General features: G+C 35.5%; 1 protein-coding gene across 1 annotated transcript in view; it reads right to left on the bottom strand.

Moving 5' to 3' along the window:
* LOC107667462 (alpha-1,3-mannosyl-glycoprotein 4-beta-N-acetylglucosaminyltransferase B-like) overlaps positions 1–14,528 on the bottom strand; it is a 146,844-nt gene that overhangs the window by 24,397 nt on the left and 107,919 nt on the right. The window contains exons 7-8 of the mRNA XM_016459134.1: positions 12,681–12,756; positions 10,721–10,835 (exon numbers count right to left, since the gene is read on the bottom strand). Of these exons, the coding sequence (XP_016314620.1) occupies positions 10,721–10,835; positions 12,681–12,756 (191 nt within the window). The remainder of the gene's footprint in view (positions 1–10,720; positions 10,836–12,680; positions 12,757–14,528) is intronic.

The following is a 14,528-nucleotide window of genomic DNA, read 5'->3' on the forward strand; positions in this document are numbered from 1 at the left end:
ATGATATTCAGAGAGTTAAACGACTTGGCACAAGCTGATTGGTTCATGCTGCATATGCAGCCAGTGAGCTTACTGCCTTGCATTTATATGGCTGGCTAGCATTCACTAGAAATTCCTGCAGCGCGCTTTCAGAGTTTCTCTGAAACTAAACAGCTAAGATAAGTAAACGGTCTTCACTATGATTTCAGTGCATTATTGTGTTTGTCAGATTTACATTTTTAAACTAGAAAACAGAAAAGCTGTAAAACTACGCACAGGTTATTTGCGTGAGGAGTAATTACTAAGCATGTATTGTTCATATAACAGCAGCAGCATTAGCAGCAGCAGCAAGCAGTTTTCCTAGTTCATGTATGTGAGAGAATACAACGTCAAGCGTTGTGGATTTAGGACAGTAAATTGAATTGGGGATTACCTTATTTGCCCGAAATCTCCAACGTTTTTAATATCTTCTGTGGGCGTTCATTTTTACATTAACCGCGAACGGATCGCTTTCAGATGCACACCTCACTAGTGGGGTTGGTTTGCAGTTGGCGTTTCACAGTTGTTCACAGTTTTAAGTCAAGGTGAACCCGTATAACTTTCATAAACGTCATACTGTCAACAGCCTTTCCTATCCATAACAACTTAATGAGCAGCAGAAAATAATATACCCGCCTATACGTGTACTCGTGCCGCATTGCAATGCACTCAGAAGAGGGAGCGCTCATTCTTAAAGGGGCCACATCTCTATTTCACTCGTTACCTTGGTTAAATAAGAGTTTATTATAAAAGTCATGTTTAGTGATAGTTTAAAGATAATTAATCATGAATTCGTTTAAAATATAAAGATACTACTAATAATAAATAATTTCCAATCAGTAGCCCATGTACAATGTAGCTAATAGTAGGACACTCTTAAACTGGAATTTACTATTTGTGTGTTCATTTGGGCATACAGCAATTATAGTACTTTCATGGAGTGTAGCAGCAGTATCATAGAATGCATTATTAGCGAATTGTTAATAGCAGTATGCATAGCAAATCAAGTTAAATTATTACTGTTGTTTATAGCAGCGGCAGCAGAAAGTATCTGGTTGCATGAAATTTCAGTGGTAACACATGGGGTAAGTAACTTTAAAATTGGAATAGGCTTTTATTACTTTGTTTATTTAACAAAGCGTACAGAGATTTTGTGAACTCTTCAAAGCAAAATAGGCATTATTTGTTTGCATTTCATTGTTTAATAAAGATGCTTATAGTAATTATAAGCAGTATGCATAGTTATTCAGATCGTAAGTTTTAGCAAATTTAATAGCAGCAGAATGGCATAGCAAATTCAGATGCAATGTTAGAAATAATTTTAGCAGCAGTCTGCAAAGCAACCCAATAGGGCCTTTCGCACCGCGGGAACCTTTTCATAGTACCAGAACTAATTGTGGAACTACCCACCTTTTGGCGTTTTCGCACGTTCGCGCAAAATCGTCCCAGTACTTTAGTACTGTACATTTAGTTCTGGAACTAACGCGGTGCGAAAGGCCCTATTATCATTACTAATATAGCAGGGGCAGCAGAAAGTACTTTACTTGCATGAAATTTCAGTGATAATGCATGGCTGGGCTACAGCAATTCTAGTACTTTCATGGAGTGTAGCAGCAGTATCCATATAAAATTGCGTTTGCTTGTTAATAAAGATGCTAATAGCAATTCTAAGTACTTTTGTGCAGCTGTAGCAGCAGTATGCATAGCTATCCAGATTGCTAGTTTAGTGAATTTTAATAGCAGCAGCACGCATGGCAAAATTCAGACGCAATGTTAGAAATATTAGCAGCAGTCTGCATGGCAATCCAATTATCATTGTTAATTGTTAATTAAACTAAAGGGGCCGTATCAGTTACAAAATATTATTACTTGCCTATAAGGCCCTTAATGGGTTAGCTCCTGCGTACCTAACTTGGCAAAATTCAGACGCAATGTTAGAAATATTAGCAGCAGTCTGCATGGCAATCCAATTATCGTTGCTAACATAGCAGCGGCAGCAGAAAGTACATTTAGTTGCATGAAATTTCAGTGATAAGATAACACTTGGATGGTAGTGAACTTTTTAGGTGAAATAGGCATTTTATTACTTTACTATTCAATTCAACAGGATTTATAGAACTATTCAAAGCGAAATAAGCATTAATTGGTTGTGTTTGTTTATTTAAAACGGGGCAGTAGCAATTCTAAGTATTTTTGTGCAGCAGTATGCATAGCTATTCAGATCGCAATGTTAAAAAATGTTATAGCATGCATAGCAAATTCAGATGCAAGGTTAGAAATAATATTAGCAGCATCATGCATAACAAGTCATATTATTGTTGCTAATATAGCAGCGGCAGCAGAAAGCGCTTTAGTTGCATGAAATTTTAGTGATAAATCATAGAGGGTAAATTTAACGTGCAAAGTGCAATAGGCATTTATTACTTTGCTTATTTAGTGAATATTATCAATAGCAGCAGTAGCAGAAGTTTTGCTGCGTTGGCCATGTCGCACTGCATACATCGCGGACAGCTTTACCTATCGTAACGGGTCTACTGACTATTGGTCTATTGGTCATGATTGAACTATAAGTGTTACACTGAATGACAATGGAACATTATTTCAACCAAACTTTGACATTTTATTCTTCAAAAACTTATTTGAAACCTTAAATGTAGACACTTGCATTTAATGTGCTTTGAGATGCTGTTTGCGAATGTTTGCTTGAACTATGGTTTCGGAAAACACCGAATTGATGAACTATGTTGGTAAATTGCGACTATACTTGGCTAATGATGCTTTTGGGAAACACACCCCAGGTTGACACAGCAACACACTCAGCCAATGGCATAAGATTAGGGCGGGGCTATTTGTTTTTCAGGCCAATGGAGGATGGGAGGTGCGTTTAGGGAAACTTACATGAAAACAGTTCTTTTTGCAGTTCTGTTTATTTAGGAGATTCTATTTAAAAACTGTTTATTCTAACTAACTAGAACTAGAAGCCACTGAATGAAACGTATGACCATGTAGCATAAAAAAAGTTTGAAACATTTATAGTTACAAGCTGTTTCATATACTACAGTATTTGTAAAATAGCAGCTAATACACAATATTCTGTACATTATGTGTATAAACAAAGATGATAGTCCATTCTGAACACACTGACACAATGATTTAAGATCAATAATTAATTATAATAAATATTTCAACAAATAAATGTATACACTTCAATAAACTCTTTATAGATCTTTTACGGCACAGAGAGATTAAGCAGCCCTGCATGCGCCTTTGCTTTTAGACATAATATCTTCAGCTTTCCATTTGTGAAAAACTTTGGCAGCTATTCAAGGTTGTTTGTGTGTAATAAATGTTCTCTGCATCGAGAGCATGTGCTGCTTCACCTTCACGTCATCCCTGAGAAGCGTGGTGGCTGCTCACACACACACACACACACACACACTTCTGAAAGGCTAAATCTACAGGGAAACAGCCTCATCTGAAATTGTCAAATCAGTATTCACCTCCACATTTATTCAGAGACAGATTAAACAGCCCTCAGTCTATTTGTCTTTCTTTCTTTCTGAAATAAATGATTAAATTATTACAGATGTGAGTTATCTTTAACTTACTTAAAGAACAGTTTCTTTTCCTCTGATGTTAATGTAATTCTGCGTGTAATTCTTCTTATCACTGTAATTTTTAGACAACACAAAATTAAAACTGATCATATTACATTCTTAATACATGTTTCTGATCTTTTTACTGCACGAAAATTATTATTATTATTAAAATAAAGGAAACACTTTATATTAGGGAACAGTATTCACTTTTAACTAGTTGCTTATTAGCATATTACTAGCATTTTGTCTGTTTATTAGTACTTATAAAGCACATATTAATGCCTTATTCTGCATGACCGTATTCTGGATTCCTTAACCCTACACATACCTAAACTTAACAACCTTATTAACTATTAATAAGCAGCAAATTAGGAGTTCATTGAGGGAAAACTCTTAATGAATTAATAGTCAATATATGTTCCCTAATCTAAAGCGTTAGCAAAATAAATAATGTAATAACTATATTTTTAATAAACTTTGCTGTCGCTGAAGTCACAAACCGGCTTACTTGAATATATTCCATATTACGAATGTAAAATGGGATGTGAACATCATTTCAATTTGACTTCAGAAGTGAAATGTGTGAAGGGGTTCAGGTTTAGCTGGTCTATGGTCTGGTTTGCCCCTGCTGGAAGCTAAATGAACTACACCTTATGTGGACAAAAAGTATTTCCACTGACGTTCATTCAAAAATAGCAATGTTATTAGACTAAATGAAATTAACAGCTACTCAAACAATCAGAGCAATGTATGACAGAACCCCAGTTTTACACTTTAGGATGACAAACCTACCACTGGCTTACACTTTCTCATATTTAAGTTCAATGTGTAAAGTATGAACGACTACACTCCTCACCGTTAGCGTTGTGGTTAAAACTCTTGGCTTACACAAGGGAGACTTTATGAGTAATATAAAAATATGAATGACCTAGGAATTTCTACACTTTCTATATCAGGAATCTATATCTATATCTCTCTATGCCAGAGACATGTCTGAAGGTAATCTGAAATACACACAAACAAGCTTTTTATGATAAAAAAAAAAAAAAGAAATCTCTTAAGCTCACCAAGTTTGCATTTATTTGATTGGAAAATACAGCAAAACAGTAATACTATGGTTTTATTTATATAAAATAAAATGTATATAAAATTAGGCTAACCGACACTTGTCATTTGCACTTATATATTGTTGCTCTTTTGTTAGTTTTGACTGCTTTTATTGTCCTCATTTGTAAGTCGCTTTGGATAAAAGCGTCTGCTAAATGACTAAATGTAAATGTAAAATATACGTTCTATATGAATATATTTTAAAATGTAATTTATTCCTGTGATGGTAAAGCTGAATTTTCAGCATCCATCATTCTAATATGCTGCTTTACTGATTATTATCAATGTTGTAAACAGTTTTTGCTGCTTAATATTTATTGGTACTTTTTTCAGGATTCTTTGATGAATACAAAATAAAAAAAAACAGCATTTATTTGAAATAGATTTTTTTTTGTAAAACTGTAAATGTATTAACTGTCACTTTTGATCAATTTAATGTATCCTTGCTGAATAAAAGTTTTTTTTTTTAATCATACTTACCTCAAACTTTTGAAGGTTATTGTATCATGATTTCCACAAAACTATTAAGCAGCAAAAACTGCTTTCAACATTGATAATAAGAATCAGTATTAATAACTGAGTAGCAAATCAGCATTAGAATATGATGGATGATGAAAATTTAGCTTTGCCACAGGAATAAATGACATTTTAAAATATATTCAAACACAAAAAATGTAATTGTAATAATATTTCACAATGTTACCGTTTTACTGTATTTTGCCACTCAGGCAATGTGCACTTCCTTTAAGCTGCACTGGCAGAAAAGTTTCTGCCAGAAACATGAATGTAACGGCAATGTAAAGAGTGTACATATGATTACACTGATGTGTGTGCATGTGTGAACGGCTCAGTGATGGCTGCCTTCCCACTACCACTCCAATTAGCAGCTCGTGCGGACAGTGAGGCGTGATCCTGTCTGCTGCAGAAGAGACAGAATCTGCTATCTGCAACGCTGACTGACAGCAGGAAAAGAGAGATTCATCCAACCCCCCTATGCTATGTAACATTTGGTTGCTAAACTATCATTCATTATGTAAACAAGGCTTTGACCGTCTTACAGTAATAGGCTGTATATACTCGATCATAGAAATAACGTGGCGGCTAGATTGACCTGCTTTTCAACCTGGCGGCTGACCGCGGTGTAAAACATCATTTTAATAGGTTTCATCACACAGTGACTGCTTTTGAACTTTAAAGGCAGTTTTGTTTTTGCAAAGCGAGTGACATACTCCATAATGTCATCTTGCACCTCGTTAAAACAACAATAACAACATATGTCCAGTAATATTCTCACTGACATGCCCTCAAATCGGAAACTCTGGGCTTAAAGAAATTTCAGTTTTCCATCTGTAATAATGACATTGTGGTGACATTCTTGTGCGTTCTACTCGTAAATACGATCTTTTCGACATGACTTGAATGCACCATAGTTACAACCCAGAATATGCCAACAATCAGAACCATAACACCCTAGCAAACTAGCTATGCTCAAAAAATCACCTACAGCAGCAACTACTCAAAGCACCCTAGTAACCTCATAGTAGCGGTTTCCCATTTTACCCATAAATCCCAGCATTATGGTGGTGAGCTTAGTATGGGCAAGAGCTCTTCACAACTACTTGCAACTGAAAAAGTGTGTCTGTGTGTGTGTGTGTGTGTGATATGGTCAGAGAGCAGCATCAATCACCGTTTCAGTGCTGCTTTGGGACTTCTTAGAGTAAAAGAGCAGAGAAAGACTCTAGAGAAATATGTGTGTGTGTGAGAGAGTGAGACAGAAATGAGCTGACTTAAGAAAGGTGCTAATACTCAGAACCGACTTCCTATGCCCTGGTGTTCAGTGTGAAATGCATCATGGGGATTTATCTTTGCTTTGGCACGTCAAAATGTTTCTTCTCTGCTCTTAGGGAATATTACTCTCAACCTAATGTGGCTTGGCAGCCTTCTTGCTTAGATTATTACAAAATAAATCAGAACTCTTGGTCAGGGCGGGCAGGCCTGAGACGGCAAAAACAGTTCACACTTGTTTAACATGGTTTAGCTGTTTTGTTGCTGGTTCAAGATGCCCTACCAGCTCTTAACCAACATGGTCTACAAGCAAGAAACCAGGACCACTAGCAGATAGTCCAAAGTTTCTCCATCTAGACCAGCTTGGACCAGCTAGAAGCCAGCAGGGCTGGTTATTTTGACTTGTTTGCCCATGAGCTCAAACCAGATCAAAAGCAAATGGATCCCAGCAGAACCCACACAAACAGACTTGTGTTTGTCTCTTGGCCACTAAGACGAGGCTGATGTCAGAACGGTTTGTTTACATTTAGTCAGCTAACAATGAACAGTTTTTTTTGCAGTCAGACCTTGTGATGGAGTAAAAATACCCACTGAATATGTATTTGAGTACTTGTCAAACCCAGACAACATCAGTCAATAAGGCAACATGAATGATTAGTTGCTTTAGGTATCATAAACATTTTACAGCATTAATTGAAGTTAATCTATAAATATACTATTATTCATTGCTCGTTCATGATGTATTCATTAATACTAACACAGAAGAAACGGGAAAACACAGATTATCCGATTTACTCAACCATATTATTTGTGATCTATACAATATTATTATTTTTCTTTTAAACTTGATTTCTTGGTTTTTATGATTAATGTAATTCTCTATATGCGATCTGCTAGATTAAATTATGCAGAGTGAATGTAAACCAATCAAGTACTTGAAAATTATTTTAATGTTGACAACCTGAAACTATAACTGAAAGCATGCTTTGAATGGGGCTTAAATTATAAGTAAAATTAAGTATTATTTTATCTGTTTTTTTTTTTTAAAGATGGGAAAAGTGTTTTATATTCCTATATGTTGGGATTTAGAACTGTTTCAATGACACTATATTCCACTGTGGTGAACAGAGGAGCTTTTGATTAGGGAGAAGACGATTTCGCTGTTTTACTCAAGGAGCATTTAATACTTAGCACTTAGCATGTTTGTTAGCTAGTTAGTACAATCTGACAATTCTGTGTTGTAAAAAAACATACATGAAATTTAACTAATCAATTGTTTCAGGCAACCAAATAAAATTATTTGTAGACTATTTAATTAGATTACTTAAAGGGGTCATATGATGTTGCTAAAAAGAACATTATTTTGTGTATTTGGTGTAATGAAATGTGTTTATGCGGTTTAAGGTTAAAAAACCATCATATGACCCCTTTAAAAAGAACTTTATTCCATGATGCTGAAAATTGCGTGATCAAATTCTGTTTGTTCAACTTCATTGATTCACATGGAACTGATGTATCTGAATAAATCACGCACAGTAAACATTGTAAAAAAATTTTTTCGAAGTTAGAAACAAAACTACAGTTTTACAATAAATATTATTTCAGTCTTTCTATTTCAAAACTTCACATTTAATTCAATGTGTTGCTTCTTTGTAATTATCTGTAATATTCACTCGAATTTCTGAGAGAAAATAGTTTCAAAGGAAATCCTACACCAAATTTTTTTAAGTGACCTTTATATATAGGGTATATGCATAAGAAACATATGCATGCAAGTTTGCTCTTTGTAAGATGTATGACAGAGTTTAATACACAAATTCTGAATAAAATCCACAAAATGTAAATGCCTGTGAAGATCGGTTGCTAAGTGCTGGGGTTTTTCTTATGCAGTGCTGTAGACCCTTTTAGAGCCTTGAGGTCATGTCATCCTCGCATCGGCCGATTTAAACAATCACTTCCTGTCTCATACAGGTGTTGTTCAGATATAATAGAGTTCATGCCATCTTCATTTTCTCTACTAACTTGCCGACTCATTGGCCCAGCAGTGAATAACCACTTCTCTGAACCGAGAGCTCTCAAAATCAATCCTTTGCCCCATGCCATCCCTTGAGGCCCTCAGCCAGCTTTTCACAGCACTGAGAGACAGCACTGATCACCATCATCAACATAATTAGCCTTCATATCAAACACAGATCATAAGAGAGCAATTATTGTGGCTGCCATTTCAAAATGAGCTTCACAGGTTTGATTTGGAGAGAGGAGAGTTTCAGACTCCGATTTCTCTAATTGAACCCCAACTGACTGTCAAGACTTATTCAGAGTTTAGCCAAGTTAAGCTTATGGATGAAATAGATAAAGCATTGCAAAATGTATCAAAAGAACAATTAAAGAAATACAAAAATAAAAAAACTTTCATCTAAAATAATTACAATTTTGTAATTATTTACTCCTGTTGTGCAAACCCTGTGTAACTTTCTTTCTTCTGCAGAACACACAACACTAGTTAATGTTTTTGTGAGTGAATTATTCACATCAGTTTTATAAACGGGATCAGCTCATGTCCATTTTGACCATGAGGAATGCACTGTCACTTTAATTCAGTGAAAAAATAAATAAAATAAAAAGACTGCACCAAAATAGTGGCAACACGGCTGCTTCTGTTCTGCTACACAATCCTCACATTTCCTAACATGGGCTGCTTACACTCTGCTCACGATTCTGGTGTGAAATGGGAATAAGTCAAGCAAAATGCTAAATCCTTTTAAAGGAATATTCCAGTTTTATTACAAGTTACGTTCAACTACTTTTGTGGCATAATTAAAATGATTTTGACTTATCTCTAGTTTTCGTAAAAAAAATAAATAAAAAAAAGTTAAGATTAGACACTTACAATGGAAGTTTTCTGAAGATTTAAACAAAAACAAAAAAAGATATACGAAGCTCAATTTATAAATGCACCTACATTCATTACTCTGTTAAAAGAGTCATATGATGCTATTTTAAAGATCATTATTTTGTGTATTTGGTGTAACAGAATATGTTGAGTATGTATTATTTGAGCTGTAAACACAGTCACTTTTTACTACTTTTATAGTTTTTATGTTTTCTTGGCAACAAAGCCGTAAAATTGTAAAATTGTATTTCACACAGAAATGCATGAAAATGGCACAAACAATATTGCTTACTTTTATTACAACTGAAAACATGCTATCAACACAGTGAGAATTTACATTTTTACAGACTGGCCCTATTCACTTACACTGTAAGTGCATCACTGAAACCCAGATTATTGGCCGTTTTTTAAGAAAATGACAATTCAATGTTAAAGTTTGTTGTAATCAATATTGTGCCAAAAAAGCTGCCAATTAAGCTGAACATGCATTGAACTCACATTAATCTCCTGTTCTGTTATTTTGACAAATCAATCCCTATATCCGAATGTCTCTCCTAGGCCAAAAACAGCATGTGATTTAAGTAGTATGTCCAAAAATTACAGTATTGATAAAACAGTAGATGAGAAGTAGCCAGATTACCTACTACTGTACATCCGGTGAGATTCTGAAGCACAGACGGACACTTCACTATCCTTTACTTTAGGATCTACTCGGACAGTATGTGATTTGAATGCAGTTAATGTTATGGGATTTGGGAGATCTGATCTGACTCTTAAGACTCTATTGTCTTGATCTGATAGCAGAAGACAAAGTATTGGTCAATTTATGTGTAAGGTGTTTTTGGATAAACTGATATACTCGAAATACGGTGAAAACGGTCTAATTTAAAAACGAATGCTGCAATAAATTCAGTATTTTCTCTGACCTATTTGTGCAGTCTGATTCTATGACTGACAGGTTTGGGTCTGGCTCTTGTGTCACCATGACTCTTGGAAATTGCTCAGGTGGAAACTAATGTGAACTTTATGAGAGGTGACAAAGAGACAAAATCACTTTCTCGTCCAAAGATGAAGCTCTGAAAATATTTCTTTCATTAGCGACCTCAACAGATCTTCCACCTCTGGAGACAGAACCAGCTTTATAAGTGGCTTATAAGGTTTGACATCTGTTATGACAGTTTTTTTTCTCATAACAGTGAGAAGGATCTTTCTCTTTGGAGGAAACACAGAGTGAGTTTGGCTGTGCTCTAAGAGGGAGGTTAACACACACCGACAGCAGTGTAAGACAGTCTGCAGTCTGAGTTTGAGTAAGACTCACCGATGAAGCCCAGCTGGGAGAATTCAAGAATCATCCACTCCTCTGACGGCTGCTGCAGGGCGAAATTCTTCATTGTGGTGAAGTAATTTGGCCGTGCTACAATGTCATCCTCTAGCTGTGTGAGAGAGAGAGAGAGACAGAGAGACAATGCTGAAGGAAGACTAGCAGCTGTAAAGTGGATCCGAATCATTTGCATTCGCCAACAAGTTCAATTCTTTTTCTGGGTAACTAAGGCTAAATGATTTAAAGGTGTGCCATCTTCCAGAAGTTAATATACTTTCTTTGATCCCATCTTAATGCAGAGACGACTGCAAGTAAACTCTTTGATGATTGACTTCCTGAGTGTAAAGGCCTGCTCAGAAAAACAGAAACGTTCGTATGATAATTCGGTCCAACTTTCACAAGCAATTTCTCTGTTCAACAAAAATCCGTGGTCACACTAGACTTTGAGCATGCAAAATTTCTCAGACGTTGCAATGGTCATCATGATACGACGTCACGCTCTGTAGCGTCTTTTTAAAAACTTAAATTCGACACATAACAAAGAATAATAAATCTAAAATTTAAAAACATACAATCTACTCCTCCTTCCTGAAGCGCTGCAGGTTTAAATGGATGTTCTTTGAATTTAGCTACGAGGTCATGCTGTGACGTATGGATCTTCTGTTGGTCACACATCTTCACATGATATGAATTCACAGGTCAGAGTTCACCAAGCTTGAACTCTTTCCACTCTCCTGCATTCGCATGTGTATGAATGGAGGTCAATGGAAGGAAAAGTGTAGTGTGACCGGCCCTTAATGCGAAAAGAGAAGAAAGGAAACCAAACTGTTTCAAATGTCGTTCAGATTTTTTCAGTCTTGCAGGCTAATTCCAGAATCTCCTTCTGCTATTCACTGTAAAAGCAGTCTGTTCTTGAGCGCCACCAAGTCAAAGTTTTAAGTAACAATGTTTCTGGATATGAAAAAAAGTACCACTCTTATTGGTTGGCCACTTTTTTTTGTCTGCAGTGCAATGGAAAAAAGATTGGAACAGCTCACATTGACGCCATTAAATAAAACTATTTTGTTACTTGATATAAAATAAACATTAACAAAAATAAAATAAAATATAAAAAACTTCATCTTCAACTTCATCTCTTTTATTTCAGTCTGAATAGATGCATTAACAGCCTTTCATTCAAATTAAAATGTTTATCACACAGAATTTTTGCACAGAACAAGTCAAATTTATTTCTATAGTGCTTTTCACCATACACGTTAATTTAAAGAGGTGAACACACAGTGCTTAGTGATGCTTTCAGATTGGATAAACCTGGAAAGCTCATTTTCTTTCATTTTCTTTCTTTCATTGTCATTTTCTTTCTATTCCTTCTGGTGTCGTGAGTTGTGTGGAAAGTAAACACTATGTTTAAATCTCACGCACTGTGCTTTTTATGGCTGTCACTTTTTGAAAGACTGGTGGAGCACATTTTCTTTTCTTTAAACACCCATGTTGAGTGAGCTTAATGCATGTGATGGAAGAACTAAGCAAAAAAAACAAAAACAAAAAACTCAAGGTGGAATTAACATTTAGCTCTTTTCTATGAAAAGCAGCAGTCATACACATCACAATCTAAAGTGAATGCATGATTGTGAAAAAAGGGAAAAGACGTAGTCATATGTTAGTTGTATCTAAACGCCCACAAAAAACTGATCATAAAAGAACATGCAACAAAAGAAGTGCTAAAGTGGCCTTTAAGATCAGCTTATCTTTTATTTTCATCTGAAAGCCATTTTCCAAAGTTCTCATAAAAAAAGACAAGTCAGGGTTTATTTTGACCAACTGACAGCACATTATCACTTGCATCAATGCATGCAAAAACATTGTGGAACCAGCTGAGTTCATAGACTCATTCACTCAAACCCAGTTGTGTCCAGTTCTAATGTGCAGTTTGGTCATTATCTTCATTTAATCTTACCTGTATGTAATAGGTCCCTTTAGTCTGGGCATACATCATCAGGAAGCAGTAATCCAGGTTCTGCTTTGTTCGCCATCTGCAAAAACAATCAGCATGTGCTTTAAAAAGAATAATATACAGCCACACATACACAAACCAACAGGTTGAAGATAATAAAAAATAGAAACCGAGACCTGCTGTTTAAAGATAAGAGGACAGTGAGTGATGGATTATTTGTTGCAGCTGCTCTTTATCGAGCGTTCACAGTGTATATGGACGTTATTTTAAAGTACCAAGCTCAAAAAGTAACCGGAAAAAAAATCCTTTCAATTAAAATATTGCACATCATGACATATCACACCAGGCTTGATGTCAATTGTCTTTGTTTCTTGCACGTCTCATCACTGATGTCAAACATACTGTGATGAGTCTTGATGTGTGATATGGGAGCTGAATGAAATTTTGAGAGGTACAACGCAAGAGAACATTCAAGCCATTGGTAGGGACAATGAAGAACAAAAAAAGGCATTTCCCAATCAGTGGGCATTTTTAAGCCACTTTACCTGATTTTTTAAATTGGAGTTGGCAGTTCCCAAGTGCAAGACAGGTTATTATACGAAATCACCAGTAGCTTAATGTGCTAGAAAGTGACTTGTGGTTTATGGAAATTCCCAGGTTGATATCTATATCAAAAATGAGATAACTATAGCAACACTAAATGAATCTGCGTTTTTGTATGAATCTGGTGTTTTGATCACTTAGATCAAATCGGTTGAATGAATGATGATTCACTTATGAAGACAGTGATGCCACCTACAGGCATTTATTTTATAAGTAAAAGTATAATTGTAAATAATATAAATAATAGTCATAGCTACGCTGTATAAAGTGCACAAAGTCGAAGGTTTATAAAGTCCAACACACAGGCTAGCATAAACGCAGACGTTAACATTGACGAGACCAGACAAACTAGGACTGAATACACAGTAGCTTAAATACACAGACCAAACAAGGATAATTAACTACACACACCTGAACAGAATGACACAATTAACTCAATATTCTGTTCTCTGGGACACAGAGAGTGTCCACATAAAACATGTTTATGTTGTAGTACCCATGTCATTTTACACATTTGTGTCCTCATAAACCATATACTGTATACCAGAACACACACACACACACACACACACAGATATTGTGATAAGAACATTAACCCTCTGGCATCTTTTGGACAAAAACTCTTTCTGTGTCTCTGCACTTCTCCAGCATGGAAGTGTGCTAAAGGAAGTACCCATCAGAGTGTAAGAAAGACCAACATTCAGTTCCAGCTTTGATGCATTTGAAAACAAAGCTCTTGTTTACTGCAAAGATGCAAACCCAACAGGGGTGAAAAGGTGACAAAGATCTGGCAAACCCCCGGGAATGAAATTTGTGAAATATCAGCTTTAAAATGTGGATAAACAGTAGCATGATGATATAGGGAAAAACTCACCATTATTATTATTATTATTAATACATTTTCTTTATTTAATTGAATTGTAAATAAATAAATAAACAAAGAAATATATTAGTAAATTAAAAAGATACCATTGCACAGTAAAATAAAAATGAGTATTTAATAATAATAATTTTATTTTACTGAACAAAATTACAATACTAATATTCATGTCTGTCTTAATTTCCTCATGTTCAAATGTACATCTTAGAGGTTAAACAATTTATATAGAGAAAGAAAGAAAGAAAGACAGACAGACAGACAGGTAGGCAGACAGACAGACAGACAGGCAGGCAGGCAGGCAGGCAGACAGACAGACAGACAGAGACAGACAGGCAGGCAGACAGACAGACAGACAGACAGGCAGACAG

Source organism: Sinocyclocheilus anshuiensis, unplaced genomic scaffold (assembly GCF_001515605.1).
Source record: "Sinocyclocheilus anshuiensis isolate Anshui unplaced genomic scaffold, SAMN03320099.WGS_v1.1 scaffold1547, whole genome shotgun sequence".
Taxonomy (NCBI): Eukaryota; Metazoa; Chordata; class Actinopteri; order Cypriniformes; family Cyprinidae; genus Sinocyclocheilus; species Sinocyclocheilus anshuiensis.